General features: G+C 31.8%; 1 protein-coding gene across 2 annotated transcripts in view; it reads left to right on the plus strand.

Annotated features, from left to right (window-relative positions):
* The window catches only part of Slc12a2 (solute carrier family 12 member 2), a 98,768-nt gene extending 74,744 nt beyond the window's left edge, over nt 1-24,024 (plus strand). The window contains exons 18-27 of one of the 2 annotated variants that reach the window (XM_027949354.2): nt 5,498-5,604; nt 7,956-8,035; nt 10,421-10,546; nt 12,980-13,027; nt 14,429-14,551; nt 15,939-16,050; nt 17,869-17,955; nt 19,023-19,158; nt 19,426-19,493; nt 21,167-24,024. In XM_027949354.2, coding sequence (XP_027805155.2) covers nt 5,498-5,604; nt 7,956-8,035; nt 10,421-10,546; nt 12,980-13,027; nt 14,429-14,551; nt 15,939-16,050; nt 17,869-17,955; nt 19,023-19,158; nt 19,426-19,493; nt 21,167-21,302 — 1,023 coding nt within the window. In that variant the 3' untranslated portion in view covers nt 21,303-24,024. The remainder of the gene's footprint in view (nt 1-5,497; nt 5,605-7,955; nt 8,036-10,420; nt 10,547-12,979; nt 13,028-14,428; nt 14,552-15,938; nt 16,051-17,868; nt 17,956-19,022; nt 19,159-19,425; nt 19,494-21,166) is intronic. The other variant, XM_027949355.2, reaches the window with a different exon arrangement.
* Nucleotides 24,025-27,054: the final 3,030 nt, after the last annotated feature.

Genomic DNA, 27,054 nt, shown 5'->3' on the forward strand with positions numbered 1-27,054 from the left:
GCAGCCACTTGATTATCAACCCAATTCAAAACCTTTATTTTAAATAGCAAAATGACATTGTTCTTAAAGAAAATTCCAGATTGTATAATGATAGCCCTTTAAAGCAAATGAATCTCATGTAGGATTTCAGTGTAGACAAAACTATTTTTTCCTGGAGGAAAAATGGTCTAGAATTATCTTGTGTGGTATGTGTTGTGTATTCCTGATATTTCTTTATCATATGTTGAAATAAACAATGTTTTAAAGAAAAAAAATGTTCTCAAATTAGTGGATCAAAAAATTCTAAATGGGCAATAAAAATATTTGAAGTATACATTTATACTCATATAGCCTGGATCTAGGTATAAATGATGCCATGATATTATTACCTAATTATAACTTGAAGCCATCGTTTTTGACTGAACTTTTCAAAACTAACTATCCAGATCATGTAGCAAAAACTTGGTGTTTTTTTCAGTGATTTTTAAAGTAATACAAATCTCATATCAGAACTCAAGTAAATTTTAAATAGGCAACTATGATATTGGAAAATGTTTTTACTTAGTAGTGAAAGACAAAATGAAAAACCACAGTTGGGGAAACAGTTGTTCTTCTGGCTGTAGTAAAAATTCTTGTTAATGATACAAAGAAAATTATAACAACAAATGCATTTCTTACTACAAATTGTAGTCTGAGACACACAGAAAACAAACATTGCTAGTGAGTTGAAGATAGTAATGTTTGTAATAAGGTTCAAATGATTGCATTTTGCCAAGTCATTTTCAATTATGGAATCCATGAAGAATGATTTTCTGTCAACCATTATAGAAATATGTTCTGGAGTAGATAAGTTTTCAGAAATAAACTATTTCCCTAATGCACATCATGTACTGTGTTGGAAACTGTGAAAACATGACCCTCTAACAAAATAAGTACTTTGATTAGAATTTACGAAGAATTTAGGGATTTAGAGATTTAAGAATTTAGAGATTTCTTCATTCAGTCATTCTGGGGAAAGTTATCTCAGTAATGAAGTTGGAAACAGAAGTGCACAGAGTATATAACAGGATGTTATTGTTAATTTTTTTTTGGTGTTATTTTTTGTTGTTGTTGTTAATTTTATAAAGTTAAAATCTTTAGGGGGCCAGCAGTGTGTAGCTCAATGGTGGAGTATGAGGTACACACTGGAGTATGGCTAGCATGTACATGGCCCCGGGCTCAATCCCAGAAACCCCCGCCCCCCCAAAAATAAAAATAAAAAATAAACCTTTTGATAATAATGGAATTATGGCAAATTTGTGATGAGGAGGAGTTTACCCTGGCAATATTTTGTCCCACCAAGAAGTTAATGCTGAAAGGCCAACATCATTCTAAATGGGAAAAAATTGAAAGCATTACCTCTAAAAACTGGAACAAGCCAGGGATGTCCTCTTTCACCACTTCTATTCAACAGTCTTGGAAACTCCAGCTAGAGCAAGTAGACAGATGAAAGAAATTAAAGGGATATATATAATAGGAAAAGAAGAACTCATATTGTCTCTGTTTACCGACAGCATGGTTCTATATTTAGAAGACCCAGAAAACTTCTAGAACTCAAATGAATTCAGCAAAGTAGTAGGATATAAAATTAACATCTATAAATCATTTGTGTTCCTATGCATCAGTGATGACTGAAAGAGAAATTAGGAAAGCTGTCCTATTCACAGTAGCCTCAAAGAAAATAAAATATTTAGGAATCAATCTAACAAAAAGGTGAAAACTACAGAACACTAAAGAAATTGAAGAAGACCTTTGAAGATAAAGATTACTAATGTTCTTGGACAGGCAGATTACTATTGTCAAAATGGCCATATTACCAAAAGCACTATACAGATTTAATGCCATTCCTATTAAAATTCAAATGACATTCTTCATAGAAGTGGAAAAAGCTATCATGAAATTCATTGGGAAAAATAAGAGGCCTAGAATAGCCAAAGCAATCATTAGTGAGAAAAGTAAAACAGGAGGTATCATAATTCCAGACCTTAAATTATACTACAGAGCAATAGTAACAAAAACAGCATGGTATTGGCATCAAAACAGATGCGAAGACCAATGGAACAGAGTAGGAGATGCCGAGACAAACCCCCTACTTAGGCTAGACAAAGGTGCCATAAACATACATCGGAGAAAAGAGCCTCCTTCAACAAATGGTACTGGGAAGATCTCTCATCCTACACAATACTTAAAGTGGATCAAAGACCTAGGCTTTAGACCTATGAGACCCTGTGACTACCAGAAGAAAATGTAGGCCCAACTTTCCACCATGTTGGCTTAGGAATTGACTTACTCAACAAACTCCTAAAGTTCAAGACCTAAAATAAATCAATAAATGGGATGATATCAAACTAAAAAACTTCTCCAGAGAAAAGGAAACAATCAAGAACATGAAGAGAACGCCTACAGAATGGCAGAAAAACTTTGCCACCCGCACTTCAGAGTATTAATCTCCAGGATATATAAAGAACTCAAAATCTTAACACTAATAAATAAATAAATAAATAGATAGATAAATAAACCAGTCCAATTAATAAAAGGGCAAAGTAACTGAACAGACACTTCTCAAAAGAAGAAATACAATGGTCAACAAATATATGGAAAAAATGCTCAACATGTGTAGCAATTAGATAACCGCAAATTGAAACACCACTGAGATTCCATCTCCAGTCAGAATGGCAATTATCAGTCGTATGAGTCACAATAAATGTTCATGGGGATGTGGGGAGAAAAGTACCTTATGCATTACTGGTGGGACTGCAAATTGGTGCAAAACAATGTGGAGATTTTTCAGAAAACCTGGAATGGAACCACCATTTGACCCCATTGTCACTCCTAGCTATATATCCAAAGAGTTAAAATCAGCATGCTCAATAGCAGCTCAGTTCACAGTTGCTAAACTATAGAACCAACCTAGGTACCCTGCAAAAGTTGAATGGATAAAGAAAATGTGATATATACACAATGGAATATTACTTAGCCAAAAAGAAGAATGACTTTATAACATTTGTTAGTAAATGGATCTAGAGACTATTATTTATGGTAAATGAAATAAGCCAGTACCCATCCCACCCCCAAAAGTCAAATGGTCTCTGATATTTGAATATAAACCTACAACCAAGGGGGAATAGAAGTTCCGTGGGTCAGACAAAAGAAAATGAAGGGAAAGGAGAAGGGTTAGGAAAGACAATGGAATGAAACTAACATAACTTTCCTGTGAATACACCACAGTAAGTCTTAACATCGTGTACATCCACAAGAGTGAGATCTTAATTAGAATAAGATAAATTCCATGTTTATATAAATATGTCAGAATACACTACTGTCATGCATAACTAAAAAGAACAACTAATAAGTTAATGGTTATCTTGTGACTTAGTTCTTTAAAGACCTATAAAATCTAAAAGTAATTTTTGGTTTTCTTTTATATTCCATTTGCCCTCCACCTCACTTCAAATTTAAAATGTGCTATTTTGTAGTGATTGCCAAGTTATTAGTTTTTAAAAAATTTTTAGCTGTTTCTTCAAGGCAAAGATGTTGTTTTTAGCATTGAGAAGGAAGAAAAAAGCTCTTTGAAGAAATTTGTACATGGATTGTATATTTGGAAGCTTTATAGGATTAGAGGTTTTTCTTCTGATCTTTAATTATTCCAAGTACTTGGGACAGTGTCACATACTTAGCCTTTGATAAATAATCGGATTGTTTTAAGAATGCAAAATGTTGATTATTATATCCTTTAGAATCATATACAAAAATATCTTATGGATCAGCAACATAAATATGAGAGTTAAAACCATAAAACTTTAGAAGAAAGCAGAGATAAATCTTCATGACCTTGGATTTGGCAATGGACTCTGTAATTCAGCACCAAATGTATGAACAACAACAACAAAAGTTGATGTCAAAATCAGCCTGTAGAATGGGAGAATATTCATTCACAAACATTCTGATAAAGGCTTAATATACAGAATATATAAAGAATGTCTAAAACAGTAACAAAAAAGAATGGAATTTTAAAATTGTCAAAAGATATAAAAATAGCCAGTAAGTAAATGATGTTCAACATCTTTAGTTATTAGGAAAATGCAAATCAAAATCACAGTGAGATACCACTTAATCTACCTAGTGTAGTTAAAGTTGAAAAAAACTAGAAAATGTTTTGTTGAGAATGTGGAAAAATGAGAATCTGTGAATTGTTGATGTGAGTATAAAATGATATATACATCATAGGAATGGTTTCTCAAAAAGCTAAACCCAAAATTACCATGATTAGCAATTCTCCTTGATCTTTACCTAAAAACATTTTAAAAAGGAGTCAGATCTGTATACCAGTGTTTTTTGCAGCATTAATCACAATAGCCAAAATTAGAAACTACTACCCATCATGTGATAATGCATAAATAAAATATGTATATATAAGATAATTCATTCAGTTATAAAAAGGAATGATATTTTGATATAGTATGGATTAAACTGGAAGACATTCTGTTAAATGAAAAAAAAAACTAGGCACAAAAGATCAAATTCTGTGATTCAATTCAGAAAATATCTAGAACAGGCAAGTTAACAGGGTTAAAAGTAGATTAAATGTTGCCAGGGGCTGGGGAGAAGAGTGAATAGGTAGTTATTACTTAATGGTTACAGAATTCCTACTGGGGTGATGAAGACATTTTGGAAGTAATTAGTGGTATTAGATGTAAAGGATTTTGAATGTAATTAATACCTGTTGAAAATGCTTTAAGCCAGACGCTGTAGGTTGATCTCAATGGCTTGGGAGGCTGAGGCAGGCAAATTTAAAGTTCAGAGTCAGCCTTAGTTACTTATGGATGTCCTGAGTAATTTGGCAATATTCTGGGCTAAGGATTTGGCTCAGAGGTTAAACACCCCTTGGTTCAATCCTGGTACCAAACAAAACAAAAGGATTAAAATGGCATATTTTAAAAACTTTTTAATCACAATCTCACAGTTTTCCAGTATGCTTTACAATCAAGAGATTTTGTTGGGCTTTTGGGCAAATTTGTTTAACATATTGTATTGCAATTCCTGATGAAATTGCAAAAAAATGTGATTAATTGAAAAGTTGAGGAAAGAAATTAGTCAAATTTCAGCAGAAACTTGCATGATTGATAGAATTGAATTCAAATTTTAATATTGTGATTTAAAACTGTAGCCCTTTGGACTTTTAAAAAGTAACTGAGAACACACCTATATAATTAGGATTTTAAAAAATTAAGTGTATTTAATATTTGCCAATAAATATACACAGAAATTTTGGTAAATTATGAGAAGTATATATATGTGTAATATGTGATCAATGTACTATATGTAATTTATAGGTCAGCACCCATGTATGGCCTGCTGAAGAGTTTTTGTTGATAAGTCCATATAATATTTAGAGTGTTAATTTGGAGGATTTTCATCTCTTAAAAAACTATTTTGTTGAGTATTATATATTTGAAGTTGTATTTATTGTATATTTTAGGCTGCTGGTCTTGGTCGTATGAAACCAAACACACTTGTTCTTGGATTTAAGAAAGATTGGTTGCAAGCAGATATGAGGGAAGTGGATATGTATATAAACTTATTTCAGTAAGTATCTTTTTATTTCAGTAATTTAGTTCAGAAAAATACTGATTTTGAATACTTTTTTAAAAATAATGTCTTCTAAAAGAGTGAAAGGAATCACACAAAGGGTCTGCGTTTTAAATTGGTGATCTATTAGTGAAATATTTCAATTTTATCTTTGCCTTTTTAACACACATATACATAAACTTATGTATGTACATGTGGGTATGGAAGCAGACGTACTCAAGAGTGAGTGTGTGTGTTATTCTAGCTTCCCACTTTTTATCCCTTCAGCTCTTACTGAGCAGAGTTCTCAAATGTTCTCAGTACAATCACCTTCTAAATTATGTCATTATAATGTCCTATGCTGAGGAAGGGAATTCTAGCATTATCTCAGCCTCACGGGTTTAGTTGTGTTCTCCTTGCAAACTAATTTTGCAGTTAGTCATTTGGTTCATCCATGAAGTTATTTAAAACATTTTTTTTTTTATTAAACCTATTTACATGTTTCCTTTTTCTACCCCCTTGAAGCATTAAGTTCTGAGTTTACTATTCCTTTTTCAGTGATATTTTCAATGATCTTTATCATATAGCTTAGTTTTATTTTCCATCACTGTAACTTTCCTCTAATAATTGTCTGATAGGGTTTTTTTTTTTAATTCTTTCATTTCTTTGTCTTTACTTGGGGTTCATGAATTTTTGTGTATATACCTTTTTATGGAATCTGCTACCTATGATTATGGAACTAAGTCATTGCATCAAAAAACTTTTTGCCAAATTTACTTCTTAAATCTTGAAAAGTACTTCCTTCCTTTATCTAGTACTCTAGGATTTGCTAAGGAAATCTATTTATCTTGTTCACCCTAAGGATAAGCATCCCCTCTATATGCCAGAGTTGAAGAATATAGTCTTTTTCATGTCATAGTTACTGATGACCTAGAGCTATCCTCTCCTTCTTGTTAAGTATGTCTTTATATACAAACAGTTATCCTTAAATTAAAAAAATAAATAAAAAACCCTTGTATTTAGCCAGGTAACTCCAAGATCAAAGTTAAGTCCTGTTTTTTCTGTGAATTTGATCTGATTATCCTTAATTCACTGGCATTATCTCCCTTACCATAACTCCTGTTATTTCTATAGATACAACATGGTTATTTGCCTCTCTCACATAGAATATAGTTTTCTTTTTATAGCTGCATTTAAAGAGTCTTTAAGGAAATATCCAGATTTCACTCTATTTTTTTTTTTAAATCTCTATACTGATTTTGTGATGAACGAAATTTCTCAACTAATTGTTAAGTGTTTTTAGTTAAGATTAAAGCTCTGCTAATTTTGTTGTGTGGTGACTGCTGTTTGACTTGGGGTTTATTTTTTAAAAAGTAAAATCTCATTCTAACTTCATAATTCTGTACTCTGTATTTAGGGGGACAGAGGAAAATACAGTGGAAACAAAGAATAAATTATGTAGGCCATAAATCATAAATCCCATGAGTTATGGGCTGGGTTTTTTCTCTCAAAGCTCAATTAAAGATAAAAGTTAATCCCATTACCACTCATTTAGAACAACTTAAGTTTTGAAATTTATCTTTTCAGAAAATGTAAGGGAACACTTGAGCCAGAACAGAAGATTTATGGTCTTAACAAGTTTCTAGACTTTGTCTGCTTTTAGAATCACCTTCAAGGTTTTTAGTATATGTAAAATCTTTGAACTACTTTTTAAACCAATTTTGTAAAAATTTTTGAAATTATTTTAAAATACCCTTCTTTCAGAAATTTCTTCATACTCTACAATCTGCTGTCATTCTCAGTAGACTATATTTTGTCTTCATATATTTCTCTTGATGTTAAGGGTATGAGCCTGATTATAAGTATCATATATTTCTCTTGACGTTAAGGGTATGAACCTGAATATAAGTAGAGGAGGATTACTGAAATTCCATAATTTTACTTTGTAGGATAAAAATACTATTACTGCTTTTAACAGCTACTTTAGGTAGAATTTCAGTATATGTGTCACAACGACAGGGATACATTCTGAAGAATGTATTGTTAGCTGATTTTGTTGTGTGGACACCATAGAATGTATGTACACAAACCCAGATAGCATAGCTTACTACACATTTAGACTACTTAGTATATGTGGGTGTATATGTAGTTGTACTCTGTCATTGACCAAAATGTTGTGTGGCACATGATAGTACTATGGAAGAAGGGAAAGGGAAAGTATAGGATTCGAAAGTAACATTTATATCTTACCAACTATTTTTTTAAGCATATGAAAGAAAACATATTTAAGGCTGAAAGTGATTTTAGAGATATGTGATTATGTTCATTTTATGGAGAACATAAATTATTGTGATCTCCAAATTTTATAGTGATGCCTTTGACATACAGTATGGAGTGGTGGTTATCCGCCTAAAAGAAGGTTTGGATATATCTCATCTTCAAGGACAAGGTAAACATCATTTGAAATAAGTTTTTATTTAAAATATATAAATTACTTTGTTAGAAAATTGTATATGATTCTTACATTCTTCATTAACTTTCATGACTACCATATATTTTGTCATAGACTGTTATATGACATTTTAAGATCATATCTATTTGGAATCCAACAAAGTGTGTTTTTTCTTTGTGTCAGCTTTGATGATATTTAGTGATTATTAATGAAGAGAGTAAATTTGATTCAAATAATGTTAAGAGAAGCAGATATTAGCTATAATTGTCTAGGACTAAGATTATAAAAGTACATAAGTAAAATAATCGTGTGTGAGAAAATTTTTAAATGATTACTAAATCATTGTTTTCATGCTTATAAAAGTAATGTTTTATACATAGTCACAGTAATAAAGATTAAATGTTGTCACAATTTTTTTGTCTTCAGAAAAGACCCATTTTATAAAAAGAAACTTGTCATTTAAAAATATTTAAGATGCATAGAAAGTAGTGCATAGATGTCCTCTATATTCTAAATCTAACTCCATCCCCTTTAGTAACATCTTGCATATCTAGAGTACTATCTCAAACTAGGAAACAGTCTACAGATTTTATTCCAGTTTTACCTTCACTTGGATGCACGTGTATGTATGTCATTCTGTTTTATTTATCACATTATTTGTACAACTACCACCATAGTAGGATACAAACTATTCTGTCACTACAAAGATTCCCCTTCACATTCCTTATTTACAGCTCTCACCACACTTCTTCCTTGACCCTCATTACTAGTAATTTGGTCATGTCTAAAATGCTCTCTATATAATACAATGTCACTTTCATAGCATTTTTAAAGTGAAGGTTAAAACCGAAGGTGTAATTGCTGCTTTTGTCAACTTTATTAAAACTATGGAAATGTCTATATCCTCAAACAATTTTTCATAGTTTAAAAGATATTATAAGCTTAAGATAACGTGTATATCCCCTTTGTAAATTAAGTAACTAAATCAGAATTAGTTAACTTTAAATAGTCAAGAGGCATATAATGAAATGTTGTCATCTGTTATATATTGAAATTATAGATGTATTATTTATTTTAATCTTCCTCCCTTTTTTCCCTTTAAGAGTATTCTACAATTTTGAAAGAAACACTTTTGAAGTCTTTATCTTTGTAACAAAGTATATCTTATTTGTGGAAGGCCTGGCAAAGATAACTGCCTCAATTTTCTCTTATTCTAACAATGATTGAACTTTAGGATACCTGATTTACATCTGTTAACTTCGCAGAATTATATGTACTGTTGTTCCCTTTCACCGAGAAATATCGCAATTTGGCTAATAGATTGCGTAGTTCTATAATTTGCTGAGGTTTGAATGTTATAGAAACTTTTTTTCAAAGTATTTGTTCATGGATTTATACTTTTTACATTTTTTTGAGAATTTATAGGAATATGATTTGGTGTAGGAATTAAGAGCACAGGTGTTGGAACCAAATAGATTTCTTAATCCCAGCCTTTTCCCGTAGTTGACTTCCAGGACTCTGTTTCCTTGTCTGTTAGAGCAGAGTTATCCCATAGGGCTGTCATAAAGATTAAAGAATAGATAAGGCCTATAAGTTCCTGTCATAATGCTGGTCAGTGGACTCCATAGTTCTGTTGTTACTTTTCTTCATTTATAAAAATAAGTTATGAGGATTATGGGCAGATTATCAATCTCATATTTGTCTGAATGATAAATGTGTTATAGGAATTAAATATTCACTAACTCCTTGCCAAAAAAAGAACAAAACCGATTTAAGGGGCTGGGGTTTTGGCTCAGCAGTAGAGCGCTCACCCAGCATGTGAGGTTCAATCCTCAGCACCACATACAAATAAATAAATAAAGTCATTTAAAAAAAAAAAAAAGATTTTAAAGTGAAGAAGTGGTACTTTCACCATGAGCTTGTTAGGAAAAAATTCTGTGGTCTGAGCTTCATAGTTTGGGTATAATTTTTTCAGTGTTCTCTGCTTACTTGCATATAAATGTTGGTTACATTTTACATTTTTATATTTGTAACATTGGAACTAGGGTTTGTTTCATATACTATATATCATTGTTTTTTCCATGTAGGTTGTACTATTAAGTGGATTTCACTCATTACTTGTTCTCTAGCACCTAATTCAGATATCTTAGCCATGTGGTTGTGGCTTCTATATTTAAGTGAATATTCAAAATATATTTAACTGAATAATCAAACAGACTCTCACATAAAACATCACATTTACATAAGGAATCATTTATAATTAATTTTCTATTCCATAATTAACCTTGCTTTAAAATATCATTTAATTATTAAACCCTGATGCCTTCTTGAACTGTTAAAATATGATTTTAGATACTATTTTAAATGCTTTCATGTTTACAGAAGAATTATTGTCATCCCAAGAGAAATCTCCTGGCGCCAAGGATGTGGTACTAAATGTGGAGTATAGTAAAAATTCGGATTTAGATACTTCCAAAACATCTGGTGAAAAATCTGTTACACATAAAGGTAATTTGCAATCGAACAAGAAAATTTATTAATGTTAATGTTTCAATCTGGGGAAGAAATGATTTTTGTTATATATACTGTAAAATAGCCTATTCTCAAACTTGTCACCATTCATTTATAGTTAGATAAAATTTATGACTTTGAAAATGGCTACAGAATGACAAACTGTTTTAAAGTATTAAAGAGGATCATAGAACAAAAACTATGCCAAAGAATTATTTACTAACATGGTCTTGTATGTTTTTATTTATATTTGCTTTAAATGAAACATTTTAATTTAAAGCATAGTTTAAATCTGAACTTTGAAGGAACATGGTAATTTTATAATAACAGAGAAGACTTTCAGAAAATTTCATTCACAAATCTGTATGTCACATTTATGAGAAGGGACAAGGGATGACTTCCAAATCTTACTCTCCCACCCTCATTCTCCTACCTCTCTTCAGACTAGTATCTCCATCTGTCCTGTTTATTCCCAGCTAATATGCTACAAGAAAAAAAAAATGCACTGTAAACCATCTAACCACAGCATACTTTTGATTTCTATATCTATAAAATGGTCACCTTTTGTGAAATTGAAACATTAGAAACAAACTGTGTGTCTATGCAGTTTATTTCTTCTAGGTTACCTTAGAAGTATTAGTGTTGCTTTTTAATCCCTTTTTATGTACCTTGTTTGCTTAGAGGAACAGCAGTTGAAAGTGCAGTCAAAACCTATTTTCCCTTTCTGTTCTTTGCTGGCTTGATTATAATTGTTTTCTTTTTTGCCTCAAAACTCCATAAATTGATTCTGATAACTATTCTTCTGCTCCTACATTTATTTTAATTTATGGTATACATTCTTTAATTTCCTCCTACTTTTATTTTTTTGTTGTTGTTGTTAATTTCTCTTGCATAAAATAGATCCTTTCTCTACAGTTTATTAGGAATTAATGTATGAGTTGTGTTGGAAGGGGAAAACCTAATTTTATCAAGCAGCTACTCTGTGCTCCCACATTTTAATCTGCTATTCATGCATTAATTTCTTAATGATTTCATAAGACTGTAACTCACATTATTTTTGTAGACTAGGAAATTGGGTCAGAACATCTCTAACCATCTTTCTGTTGTTAAAACCTACATGCCTTTAAATTAGTTTAAATCATTTTTAAATGTCGATAATTTTCTTGACATTTCTGAGCTCTTATAAGTGAATACAGAATGTCCATAGTTACAGTTTTTTTAATTATTAAAGGTAGATATATTAAATATCTACTTTATGAGAACAGTAATATTTAGTACCATAAAATTAAATATAATAGTTGTTTTTTTTCTATAACATGCATAAAAATACAATATTAGCTTTATTTTGTGTTTGCTTTCTATTTGGTGAAGTCTCAGCATCAGCAAACTACTAAGAAGTTTATGTAAAAAGTCTTAAAAATTGGAAACATTCTGGTATAATTATTGTGTAGTGACAGCATTTGGTGATGTCTGTTTTGATTATTGAGGCATACAGTGTACAAGGAGACAAAAAGAATACTGTTTAAAGCTTGCTTTGTACCAAACCCTGAGCTCATTGCATCAGTACTTGCAATATAACAACTTAAGAGGTAGGTGCTGCTAACTCTTTCTACAAATGATGAAAGCAAAGAGTTATGTAATCAGCTCAAACTCATACAGCTAGGAAAGGAGTAGAGGTAATACTGGAATCCTGGAAGTCTAACTCAAGAGCCCAGTGCACTATACTCTTATCTGCCCAAGTCCAAAATTTTATGTGCCTTAAACAAGCAAATAATACAAGCTTACATTTAGAAGAAACATGGGGTTAGCAAAACTAACCCCAGGGTGGGGGAAATCTGGTGAATACTTAAATATAAATGGATGAATACATGCACATGTACACGCATTTATATGTACATTTATTTGAAGAAAGCCATTCTTATATAACTTAGCATTTATATAAAGCAAAGACCCCTGCCACTGCTCAAATTTCTTAATATTTCAAATAGTGATTAACTTTTACATATACGAAATATCAGATATTTCTAAAATTGCTTTTTAGTCATTTACACAGTTGTGCAGTGACATGTTTAAAATGTATTATCTGCAAACCAATTTTGTAATATCTTATTTCTGCTCTACAAGCTATAGTTTTATACCTTCTCAACTGATTGCAAATGTAAAAGCTTAAAAATTCTGCTGAAGGTTTTTTGGATAAACTTGCAGGAATAAAATTTCAGGGTGAGTGTTAATCATTTACCCTGTAGGGGCTAAGATATGTTGGCATTTTAAAAACCTGAACACTAGTGTAGAAAATATTAATCTTCAGTCTTGATCATTTTTCATGGACTGTTGCTTCATACTGTTTTGTTTAAAATATGTGCTCTATTTATATTTTATTGATATAAAAGCAATTAACTTAATATTTTGTGTTTTTTAAACATAATCTAGATGAGGAAGAGGATGGCAAGACTCCAACTCAACCACTGTTGAAAAAAGGCAGGCATTTTTCATCATTTTATTTTAATCCCTTTTTTCATACTGTTAACTCTTTAACTCCAACCTTATTATTTTCTGTTTTTTTTTTTTTTTAACATTATCTTTTATTTCCATAGTGAGGTGATGTTACAGATATCTATTAAACAGATTAGAAGTTATGATTGGTCCAACTAAAGAGTTAAATCTTTTTGGGACAAGGTGAAATATTACAGATAAGTTTTTATCATTATAAGAATTTAAATAATTTCAGCATTTCTAAAATACTGAAACCTAAAAAGTCAGTATTTTTTTTCTTTAAACTGCATGGTTTAGATGATATGTAGGGACACTGAAATGGTATCGCTTGCATTCTTTACCATCAGTTGTACCCAACCAGGTCCTAAATTTTGATACTAATATATTTTTCATTTTAAAAATTATAATATTTCTCACAGTCGTGCTGCGTTTGGGAGATACAGTCATATCAACATACATGAATTTTATGAGGAGGAGATAGAGGTGAGAGTTATGGAGCAGTGTGGTTTGGTAGCCATATTTCATCATGCAGAATCATTTGTCATGTTTGCATACATCATGGCAGCATGAAAAGTGAGTGACAGACATTTTTCAGAAGTGATCAGATTTCCTCTTTTGGATTTCTGCTTTTAAAAATTTAGTATAGGAGTTTCATAATAGTCATCTGCTTGTTCACTGAGCCAATACTGATTTATTATTTTTTTTAATTCCTGGAAAGAAAATGGGAACTACTTTGGTTTCTTGTCCTATAAACCTATTGCAGATGGGTGCCCTTTCAAGGAATTCCTACCCCTTTGTGTGGTACAGAGAAAGATATGATGTTCCTTAGAACTGGGCATCATATATTAAAGAGGACAAAGATTAAAGATCAAGGATTTTCCTAAGACTAAGGTTTCATTCTGATAATTGTAAGATTGTATTGGTATGTCTTCAACTCCCTCTGTCATTTATGTTGCAGATAATTTCTATTTTAAAAAAAATTTTTGACCTTAAATTACTCAGTTACCTGATTACAGAAGAAATATTTTCACAGAACAGGTATAAACTTGATTTGTCCAGTTAGCCTGAAATAGTTTTCCAGAAAAACACAAAAAAAATCTATCACTCAAGTATATTTTGATTGGTACTTATGATTCTCTTACATTCATCAGAATGCTTCAAAATATTAGAAATTAGACAAGCAAAGTTGGATGAGTTATTTTTAAAAGAAAGTACTTATTTGTAGCCATTTTTAATTATATTTAAATTATAAACAACTGATATAAATATCATATATATGCCCAATCTGCATTATTTGATTATAAAAAAAGGAAATTATAGGAATTCAGCTAAAGAAACTTTATTTACTTCCCTTACACTTTTTTTTTTTAACCCTTAATCCTTTAGAATCCAAAGGCCCTATTGCACCTTTAAATGTGGCTGACCAAAAGCTGCTTGAAGCTAGTACACAATTTCAGAAAAAACAAGGAAAAAATACTATTGATGTCTGGTGGCTTTTCGATGATGGAGGTAAGATCATTAATATATTTTTTAAACGTTTAAAATTTACTGAAGATAGAAGATAGTACCAAGAAATGGCATGCACTTTTCACCCACTCAAGTTTGCCAACATTCTCACACAACAAAAGGATTAATTTCAGAATCAGGCTTAGTTGTCTTGTCTCTTCATTATAGAAGTGCTCAGTACCTCCTTGAGCCTCATGACCTTAACATTTATTTTAATATTAGGCCATTTTGTATAATGCCATTCAGTTTGGAATGCTATTTGATATTTCCTCAAAATTAGTATGAAGTTATATGTTGGCAGAAATATCACAGATTTGATACTCTGTTCTTCTGGCTCCATTGTTCTTCTGGCTACATCTCATATGATACTGATTTATCCCATCACTGGTGCAATGAACTTTGACCATTGAGTAAAGTGTTTCCCACCAGGTTTATCCACTGCAAAATTGCCCCCTGCTTTATAATTGCAGATATTAGAGGGTTACTCTGAGACTGTGTCGCCTTTGTCAGTATTTTTAGCTATTGCTTATTTTTCTCATTTTTTTTTTTTTGTTATTTTTGTTGTGATTGCCAAATGACGATTTTCCAATTACATATTTCTTCCTTGTTTATTAGTTGGCATTTTACTTTAAGGATGAGCTTTTTTTTTTTTTTTATTTCTATCAATGTGGGTTAATTGATTTCTTTTTTTATGAAACGGGATATAATTTATTATTTTCATATTTAGCCAGCAGGAGCTGTCTTAGACTAATTTCTGTGCCATTTGTTCAGCCCCAGCATTCATGGAGTCACTTTCTGACATAAGATGATGTTCCAGGTTCAATTTTATAGTTCTGTACATTCCCTATACTAGCCACAGATGGGACCTCCCAAGGATCTCTGGTTTCTTGGAGTGGAGAATAGTATTTAGAAAAAATAAGGGCATTAGATACCTGTGGCTGTGAGGGTGTCACTGCTCCCAGGCCCTCTCAGTGGAAAGAGCTAGAAGTATATATGTTTTTTTGTATTTATTTGTGTATGTATAAGAAGAGATTGAAAACCAACTCCAATCCAGCATATCCTTTATTTCTCATTTCAGTGTGAAACCTGGGTCCCATTAGGGTTAATGAATATATTCATTCCTCAGTCCTTCTGTATGTGACCACTTTTCTGACTGCCAAGCTACTGTCCCATTGGATTGCCTTACTCAAAGAGCTATGAGTGCTGGGCCTCCTTTCTTGCTGAGACCTGCCTAATGGCTTTTTGAAGGACAGAGGAAGTATTTTGTTTTACATTGAGTGGTAGTAAATACAACTCAAAAGAGAATAAAAATCCCTTTAGAAAATAAGTTGTATTAACAAGTTTTTGAGAAATTAGCATTTAGTAAATGATGTTATTTTTTATAATTCAGGTTTGACCTTACTGATACCTTATCTTCTGACTACCAAGAAAAAGTGGAAAGACTGTAAGATCAGAGTATTCATTGGTGGAAAAATAAACAGAATAGACCATGACCGGAGAGCGTAAGTTTATTTTAAATTAAAGGAAATTATTCTAATAGTACCTCATTACCACAATTGATAAGGATAGAGTTGATAGGATAAAAAATTAGACATTCCAGAACATATCCATAATATTGCTGTTATACTGAAGCTAAAAATCTAGTCGTTTTCGGTGGACACAACATCTTTGTTTTTTTGTATGTGGTGCTGAGGATCGAACCTGGGCCGGGCCGCACGCATGCCAGGCGAGCGCGCTACCGCTTGAGCCATATCCCCAGTCCCTAAAAATCTAGTAGTTAAAATTTCATTCTCTTTAATTTGACCTTCATATTTAAGTTATAAACGCTTAATTTTACTTAGATGTGGTATTTTTTTAACAAATTGGCATTTTAGAAGGTCTTTATTAAATAGTTGCAACATTAAGGTGTTAAATAGTTTATTTTTCTTTTAATCAGGGTTACAAGTACACAAAATTTACTTATTCCTATATGGGATATATTTTGTAGACTTCTAGACAATAAATGCAGACTGCCAGTATCACTCATTTGCTTCTGTCTGCACTGCCATAGTTCTGGTTCTGGTTTCACTGCTTCTCTCCTGCACTCTAGTACCTTTCTGTTGACCTTTCTCTTATATTTTGCACACATAGCATCCAGGTTTATGTAGAAAGCAAAATTTTGACCATCTGATTCCTCTACCCAATATATTTTAACAATTTTTCCATAAACTAACATAGTATATATAATTATCCTAACATGGTATTCAAGGCCCTTGAAGATCTGCCCATTGTTTCTTTTTTGTCCTTACCTCCCATTCCTCCATATAGGCCCTGTACTTTGATGTACACTTGCACATTTGCCAGACATATTTGTGATTTCAAGCTTTTACTGCTTTGCTTGCTGTCACTTCTCTACTATAAATAGCTCTTCACTTGTTTCCACTACCCTTCTCTGTTTACTACTCCATTCTTCAAAACCCAGTTCAGTTCTTCAGAATGTAGGAACTTATTGTGCTTTCTTCCTGAATCACTGTACACTTGATACTGCTTATCACTTTCCAGCTTGTATTTATTTTCTTAAATTTGAGTTTTGTGGATCCTATAATATTTAGCACATAGTATAATAGTAGGCACTTAGGAAATACCAAAATCCAGTGAGCTATTTCTTTATTTCGAACGGTGAATTATGCAAGAAATGCTGTTAATGAATTTATTACTTAAACCTGTAGCTCATCAGTTTTCTAATATCTCAATCTAATTTTTAAAACTGTTATTTTATTAGACATAAAATCTTATTAAACTGTTCACTACTTTTTACTTAAATCTATATACTCCGATATAATTAAACTAAAATTAACCATTTAAAAAAATAGTTGCCATTCAGATTTTATTATTAATGTTTTTCTCTGTCCACCTGATATTTAGGTCCTAAAAAGAGAATAAGAGAAAGTTTTTTAAAAAAATAACAACAGTAGGCTCTACTCAGGCAATTTAGATATCTTTTTTGGGGGGTGAATAATATGAATGAATTCAGATTTGGGGAGCGATACTAGAGATTGAACCCAAGGGTGCTTAACCACTGAGCCACATCCCTGCTATTTTTATTTTTTGAGACAAGATCTCGCTTAGTTGCTGAGGCTGCTCTCAAACTAGCGATCATCCTGCCTCAGCCTTCCAAGCCATTGGGATTACTAGGTGTGTGCTATTGCACCCAGCTAGATGAGTTTTTGTTGTTGTTGTTGTTGTTAAGTCATACTGTTCAAATATAAATTCAGCCCTATGTAGACTAAAAGTACATATACATCCTTAACATATCTGAATGCTATTCATTTTTGTTCTAGGATGGCTACTTTGCTCAGCAAGTTCCGAATAGACTTCTCCGATATCATGGTCCTAGGTGATATCAATACCAAACCAAAGAAAGAAAAGTAAGTTATTGGATAAATTAATCTGTACAAACATCCAATCTTTTTATGTATCAACTACACAAATAATTCAATTTCAACTAATTATTTGAGTATTTTTCCCTGCTGTTAGTTATATGTAAAGCAAACTGGTAGTTGGCATGCCAAGAGCAGATGCTGAAGTAACATCTTAGAATTTTCAGTTTTCAGAGAAGATTTCAATTACTGCTTTACATGCTTTCTGAAAATTGTTAGTGCCATAGAAATTCCAGGTGGTTCTTTAAATTTCCATTTTTCCTGCCCACATTTAACAATTCTGTGCCCACTCTTCGTACCTATTAGTTTTCACTGTTTAGTATTTTTGCTAAATAGGAGAATCTAATGATTTGATTATAATAGTTAATTCAAAATTCTAGCACAGAAAATTTCTATTCTTGGGATATTCTGCCTAGAAATGATATATAGAGAGGTTGTTAAAATGATTGTGTTTATTTCACCAGATTATTCTTAGATAAATGTTAAATAAATGATGAAGCTGGTATAAAGATTTCATTTTAAATAGGTTTTAATCAGGGAGAGATTGCTTCCTCTTACAGAATAATATACACCAGATTTGATACTGAAAAGTATTTTTTATATTCATGGGTTATTAAAATGTCATTCATAGTCTTTCACTGTCTTTTGCCCTAGTAAGTATCATTGGATCTAGAAATTCTTAAATTTTTACTATGTACCCTTTCCTCCCTTCAGAATGTTCTACTATATTTTCTAACACTACTTGTATTCATTGGTACTTGGGAAAGCCTTGGTGTTTTGAGCAGAATAGTAAAACAATTTGTCTTCTAAGTCAAAAGAATCATTTCAGCTACTGTGGTAGAATTTTAGGTTGCAGCATGGGCACAGGGACAAAAGATTAGCTTTAGCTGCAGTTTTATTATTGTCAGTGTAGTTTTAGAGACAAAAACTATTTTCTAAATAAATTATCAATATAGTTGGGGTATGGAGGGAAGCATAAAAAATAAACACCAACTTTACAAGTTATAATTTACTGTTTAAGATTTTTCTGTAATTTAAAATTCTTTTCTCTTAAGCATTGTAGCTTTTGATGAAATGATTGAGCCATATAGACTTCATGAAGATGATAAAGAACAAGATATTGCAGATAAAATGAAAGAAGATGAACCATGGCGAATAACAGACAATGAGCTTGAGCTTTATAAGACCAAGGTATTCTTTCTCTTCTGTTTTCCTTCATTAATTTTGCATGTGATTTAAAAAAATGCTTAAAACATAAATATAAAGGCCTACATTTTGATATGAGATAAACCAGTTGTGTAAATTAAATCTAAGTGGATTTATGTGTGAATAGTAGGAGGCATCAATTTTGTTTCTAAACAGGGAAAAGATATTTTTATCACTCCATGGTTCACTTTGGTTTGTTTTTGTTTTCTTATTACTTTATAAACTATGCTAGATTGTCCTGTTTCATTTCAGACATACCGGCAGATCAGGTTAAATGAACTATTAAAGGAACATTCAAGCACAGCTAACATTATTGTCATGTAAGTAATATTTGTATTAAGATTTCCTTAGCTGTTCATTTTATGATAATGTATTTGATTAATTTCTATTAAAAGCACTTTTAGTGCTCTGTCAAGACATACTAGTTATACAAAGGAAAAACAAACTTTTAAATATACTTTGTTTTAATTGAGAAATCATTTAAGTTCGGAGAAAAGACAAAAACCTTATTTAAGTTTATATAAATCTTAAGTAATTCTTTATCATAATAAGCTAGTCTGGATTTTTTTGGTGGGCGGGGGATAACAGGAATTGAACTCAGGGGCACTCAACCACTGAGCCATATCCCCACCTCTATTTTTATATTTTATATAGAGACAGGGTCTCACTGAGTTACTTAGCTCCTCACCATTGCTGAGGCTGGCTTTAAATTTATGATCCCCCTGTGTCAGCCTCCCGAGTCACTGGGATTATACCTGTGTGCCACCATGAAGAGCTGGAATTTTTTCTTTCAAAATTCTTTAGTTTTGAAAACACTATAGCCTAGCCATTACACATGTTGGGATAGAATGGCCCCACACTAAAATTTGAACCTAGACAGCTTCCTTGTGAAAATAACTTCATACTGTTTTAAGGATTAAATTGGAATAGTGGTTCCTGTCCAAACCCACAAATCTTACACACAAACTTTACATATGGACACAATGTTTTGCATTGAATAGAGCTGCTAATGCTTACTTTGATTTCTCTACTGCAATAGGTTAGTGAGATATCACAATGAACCCGAATTTTCTCAGTCTTGGAACCTGGGAGGGTAGACGTAAGGAAAATTTAGATCTCCAAAAATCATGCCAAATGAAATGAAGTAGTACCAAAGGAATGTTAGTTTGATTAATAAAGTAACACTTATTATTCCATTAAGTTCTGGTTTTGATGATGATGATCAAATACTGTATTGGAGGATGCTAAAACAGAAATTTACAGAAAAAGTTACAAGTCAACTGGTCATTACTATATAGTCTATAAATAGAAATTAAAACTCATGTTAAAAATATGTAGCATTAATGATGTTTAAATTTTATCTATAAGTAACTTCCATTTTCTAAATTCTGATACAAACATCTATTTCTCCTAAAATAATGTTATCCTTATTTAAAAAAAGGGATAAATTTGAGATTCAGAGACAGTTTATATGTAGTAGTAGTAGTAGTAGTAAGTAGTAATAGTAGTAGTTTCTGCAAATCATTATTCCCTATCCTTATGAATAGATATTTTAAAATCTTTTGTTGAAACCTGAAAACATGAGAATAGTGACATGAAAACATTGTAGTTGATATTCCCTGTACAGAATTTCCCTGTACTCAGAATTATTCTGTAATTGTAGTAATTTCTAGTTACTGTTTTTGTTGTTGTTGTTTTTGGTACTGGGAATTGAATCCAGGGCGACTTAACCCCTGAGCCACACCTCTCAGCCCTTTTTATTTTTTTATTTTGAGACAGGTTCTTCCTAAGTTGCTTAGGGACTCGCTAAATTGCTAAGACTGGCCTCGAACTTGCCATTTTTTTTGCCTAGTCTTCATAGTCACTGAGATTACAGGTGTGTACCATCACACCCAGCTCTAGTTACTGTTAGTATTGTTAATTTATAACATTTGTTACATTTTCTCCTCAATTTAAAAGCATCACTCAACATCCTCTTTCTTTTTGATCCCAGGAGTCTCCCAGTTGCTCGTAAAGGTGCTGTGTCTAGCGCCCTCTACATGGCATGGTTAGAAGCTCTATCGAAGGACCTCCCACCAATCCTCCTAGTTCGTGGGAATCATCAGAGTGTCCTTACCTTCTATTCTTAAGTGTTCTACACAATGGACTGCTCCCAGAATGGTACTTCAGTGCCTAGTGAAGTGACTGAAATCTTCAATGACACATTAACATCACAATGGCAAACTGTGACTTTTCTTTCACTATTTCATTAATTTGAAAGCACACAGGAAAGTTGCTCCAGTGATAAGTGTATGGAGACTTCAGTTGTAGTCAATTCTGTATCTCAGTCTTAATGATGATTCTTGTTGGACTGAAGTTCATATGAAAGTAAAGTTTTCCCTTGCTACTTGAATAGCAATAAAAGTGTGTTTTTTTTGATTGATTAAAGGAGTTATAAAAAGCCTTTAGCCTTGAGGTGCCTTCTGAAATTAACCAAATTTCATCCATATATATCCTCTTTTATAAATTTATAGAATGTCAAACTTTGCCTTTGGATATTATTTTATTTCTAGTCTCACCATAAAACAAAATGGACACTGCTTTTCATCTTCCATTGACCAATTAATGTTGAGTACTGTATGTTTTCTATTACTTTTGTAAAAGTATCTGTTAGATATTAAATGTGAGAATTAGGGCAAGCTAATGAAAAATGGGGAAAAAAGTGGGGTCAATAACCAAAAAGTAAACCTCAATGTTAGATTTATGAGAGTATATATAAATGTAGAGCTAGGGGAAAAGGCTCAAAATACCTTGTTTAATTCCCAATTGACTGTTTTTTTTTTTTTTTTAACCTTAAAAGGTTGAAGATTTACCCAGTACTTCTATATACCATGATGAAAATTCACATGTTATTCTTTAAATAAAAATCCTCAAGATCATTTGTATTTAAGAGAGATCTCTCCTAATTTAAAAATTTCTCTCAAATCTGAGGGACTTTTAAGAAATGCTTACAGATATTTCTGGAGGAAATTTAGACAAAACAATGTCATTTAATAGAATATTTCAATAAACACTATGGAATTTTACTATACTGTACCATCCTTTATAAATCCATTAAAATAATGTTTCACCAAATGGTTAAATGGACCACTGATTTATTAGTGAAATGTTTTTAGGCTTAATTCATTTGATTGTCAAGTACACTTAGTCTTAATACACTCAGGTTTGAACAGATTATTCTGAACATTAAAATTTAATCCATTCTTAATACTTTAAAACTTTTGTGTTAAGAAAAACTGCCAGTTTGTGCGTTTGAAATGTCTCTTGACATCATAGTCTACTAGTACAATTTGACAGTGCGTATGTACTGTTACTAAAAGCTTTATAAATAGTTATTAATGTGAAAGTTTTTTATTTTTGTTTTTGTTTTTTTATTCAAGGAAGGATTTCCTAAAAACATTTCAAGGGATTTATGTCTACATATCTGTATGTGTGTGTGTATATGTATATGCATACACAGATACATATGTGTATATGTAATGAAATTTGTGTTGCTGGTGTTTTGCATTTTAAAGTGATCGAGATTCATTGTATTAAACTTTTTTGGTTTTAGTAAACATGTTCAAAATCAAATTGACAGATTACAGGTTTCATAGAGAACAAAGCTGATCATTTGAAGGGCATAGTGTAACTTCACACAACTATCATCCAGTTAGAAAATGGTGAACATTTCATCTAAAGTACTTTTCAGTGGGTTCATTGTTGAGTTTCAGTGGTGGGGAATTTATGCAGGTTCTTATGAATCTTGTTAGAAATCTATAAAATTATTTTCAGTGCTGCAGTATTTTTGCTGCATGAGTATGAACTGAATTAATAAAAATTGGAACTCTGATAATTCAAATTCAGAATATTAAGAAAAGGAAGTAATCACTTTTCTAAAAATTATTTCCTACATTATAACTCCCAGCATTGTTCAATTTATTGCAGGTTTTGCAGTGTTGGGGGGAGACAGTAGAAATGTCACATTGTTCAGTAAATAATATCATGTGTGAACTTTTTAAACGGATAATAGGGCATGGCCTGAGTGCTGCTAATTTGAAATATGCACAGGTACACTTATTTTGTTTTGTTTTTGTTTTTCCCATTCAGGAAAACAACATTGTGCTCTGTACTACAGGAACCAAATGTCATGCATCATACATGTGTGTATAAAGTACATAAAATATATCTAAATATGCATAATGTGGGGAGGGTAATATTGTCTGTGAAATAATGTAAGAAGCTTTTCACTTAAAAAAAAAAAAAATCATTACTTTCACTTAACACTAGACACCAGGTCAAAAACTTTCAAAAATTATTGTAGTGCTCAAAAAATTTTTTAGCAGTTCTTGAGATGCTCACTAGTGTTGACACTGTTTTACTTTATTTATGCTGATTTTGATTATTTGAATGCCAAAAATTTTTTTTAGTCTAATCATTGGTGATAATTACACAGGGGCATTGGAATTAATTATTCCCATAGGTAAGAATGCAATGGGTTTAGAGAGAATGTTGGTGTTAAGCTGATTTATTAACAGTTAATTAAAATCAAATATTTATTTGTTACATTGTTTCCTTTGTATTTTAGATTTCCTTTTACATCCTTTTTATATTGCTTTCTGACATTACATGTTTTTTAAGACTATGGAAATAAATAATTTAAAGATTTGAGCTCTGGTGGATGATTATCTACTAAGTTTGAAAATGTAATATTTTGATAACACTGTACTATAACTGTCACACAAATGCTTTTCTAATGTTTTAACCTTGAGTATTGCAGTGCTGCTTTGTAAAGAGGTTACTGCAATAAAGGAAGTGGATTCATTAAAACTATTTAAAGTCTACTCTTGTATTTTTACCAGTTTTATAAATCTATGCCAGCTTTGATTTCATCTTATTTCATTAATATCTGAATTTTTTTAATGATTTTTACCTTTTTATTCATGCCTTGGAAAAGTTGTTTGTATTCATTCTCTCTCCTTATGCCTGTGGAATAATCAGTATTGATACTGTGACTGAATTGTTTTCAGTACAGTAATATTATGATTTTTTAAAAAAATGACTTAGCTTTTCTAATTCTGCTTTGGGGCCAAACCCTCATTTATGAATGAGGAATGAAAAGATTAAAAGGGATTCATAGCCCTTGAATTTAATCTCATTCTTTTTTTCCTAAGATTTCTTTGCTAAGCTGATTTTCCCTTTTTCATTTGAACCCTTCAATAATTATGTTACATATGCAGAATAGTTATTCATCTTTTACTCTGGAGAAAGCAGGTTGGAGAAATTTAGGAAGTTTCCCTAGGCCATGGTAAATCAGCAAAGGATATTTGCCTAGAACCCAGATCTAATTTCCAGGGGCTTTTCCAGTATGCTTTCACTGCTGCCTGATCTATGTTAGATAATTGGGATAGATAGTTATTTCTAAGCTACTTACCCTATGGTGCTCAAGTAGTGCAAATAACAGCACATATAGATGGGTTACAGACTGCCCTAAGAGATGTGAAACCAAGTGTAAAGTCCACTGTATGATCTTTGTTCTTAATAAATAAGCTTCTATTCAGGCCAGTTTACTCCCTTTTATGGGAACCCGAAAGAATTCAAAGGCAACTGTGAATTTTACATTTACTAATTTCAGATCATCCAACAATTTTCAAAACAGGAATACATCTTGGAGCCAACAGGTTTTTGTTATTCATTCACTATGAAGAAAAAATTATTTTTCTCCCTGTTTTTGTACTAACAGTATATTTGTAGAGTTAAAAGAAATAGATAATAATATTTAGCTCTTTGGGTAAAGATAGTACAAGTCCTGGGATACACTCAGTAGGAAGTTTGATTTAGTTTAGTTCAGATTGTAAATATATAAAACATGTTGGTGTGTTAACCAGTTTAATATTGGGGTGGGGGGAGAGTACTCAAATATCTAGCTGATTGCCTTCTATAGATTTGGTAGCAGTGGTCACAGACCCGTTTCAAATGTGTGGTAGTCTATTAAATGCTAGCTTTAGAACTTCAGCCTATTCCCCACTCCTTATGTCTAACTTGAATTTTATGTTAGACAAAGGATTAGAAACTTGTAGGAAAAATGTGAGTGCCTCTGAATGTGTGGCCTTACCTCTAGCTATGTTCCTTACAGATCAATAACCCATTCATTCCTTCAAAATAATCTTTTTTTAATATTTATTTTTTAGTTATAGGTGGACACAATATATTTATTTTTTTATTTTATGTAGTGCTGATGATTGAACCCAGTGCCTCATGCATCCTAGGCAAGCTCTCTACCTCTGAGCCACAACCCCAGCCCCTAAAATAATATTGTGTCAGCATATAGTTCTTTACACAATTAATATATGAGTACAATTGCCAATATATTCTACCCAGAGCCAAAGTGAAAATAACTTACATTTTTTAAATCCAGAAATAGAGTCAGTGATCCATGGATACTGGATATAAAAACTTGACTCAGTGCTTATCAGAATTTTATAGAATACTGCTGAAATGATGGAGAACTGTTGAGATTTTTGTCCTAGAAGAGTTAAAGAAAAGCAATTTATAAAGTAACTTTATATTCAGATCTTTAATATCAAATAATACCCAAAAAAGACAGTTTTAAATTACACAGGCAATATTCATATTTACATAGGTACATATAATAGCATGTAACTACTGTAAGTTTTAACTACCTGTGTTCTTAAATTTTAAAATTAAGCTCCAATTAAACCATGTGAAATTTACATCAACACTTCTAAACTTACAGGTGTATGAAAAGTAAAGGATTTTTAAAAGAGGTACTCATAACTTAGAAAGTAACAATCCATAGGAGTTTTTCTGAGTAAAGAGTAAGCTTCAGATTAAGTCTGATAGTTTTGCTTAAACCATGATAATGCTTTGAGTTCCTAAAATATGTTACTGATTAAGAAAAAAAAAAATAGGAATGAGGGAGAAGGCTGGTGGCAGGGGATGGAAAGGTATGCTCCAAGAAGAGATTCATGGATTGTAAAAAACATTTGTCTTTAAATAAAAGTCTCAGGCAAATTTCCTTTTGGGGAACAGCAAATTGAAGAATTGAAGTCACTGTTTTCTCTTGAATTTTTAAAAACTATTGACCCAATCAGTATCTTTTATTAGCTACATGTCCCAATCTCAGAACTATAACCTGTATCTTAAAAATAATCTATTTTTCTATGTTTTTTTTTTTTTGTCAGTGAAGGTAATCCCTTGTTTACTTTCTATGCACCTGTGAGGTTAGCATTGTTGACATAAATTTATCTTTTTTTTTTTTGAAAAGTGATGGTAAGGAAGCACAGGTGTGTTATGTATTAAAACATCGATTAGAACAAGGTTTTCAAACACTAGTGTATATCAGAATCAACTGGAAAGCATATTCAAACATACTTTATTGCTGGTGGTATGTCTTGGTGGTAGATTGCCTGCTTTACATGTGCAAGACACTGGATTCAACTCCCAGCACTGCAAAAAGCAAACTTTTTTTTTTTTTTTTCTGTCACATAATCTCTGTGCTAAGTGAAAGTCATCACCTTTGCTGTTGTTTCAATATAACCCCTTCTTTGGGGTTGCTTTTGCCCTTTTTTCTATGGTACACCTGTATTTCCATCTCCCTTAGCAGCACCTGTGAATTCTAATGCTCATTGTTTTCATTTTTTTTGTTAGTTAGGTCTTAGTTAATGGCAGGAACAGAACCCAAAGCAGGCTAACACAACAATGAAGTCCAGGGAGGCAAATGACTTCAGGGAATTAGCTAGTAGGAGAAGGGACCCAGAGCACCACATCACTAGGGCTCTGTGTCTACTTTCCTTCTCTAATTTGCCCCTTAAGGCTTGACTTAATTCTCAAAATGAACTG

The sequence above is a fragment of the Marmota flaviventris genome, chromosome 5 (genome assembly GCF_047511675.1).
Source record: "Marmota flaviventris isolate mMarFla1 chromosome 5, mMarFla1.hap1, whole genome shotgun sequence".
Classification (NCBI taxonomy): domain Eukaryota; kingdom Metazoa; phylum Chordata; class Mammalia; order Rodentia; family Sciuridae; genus Marmota; species Marmota flaviventris.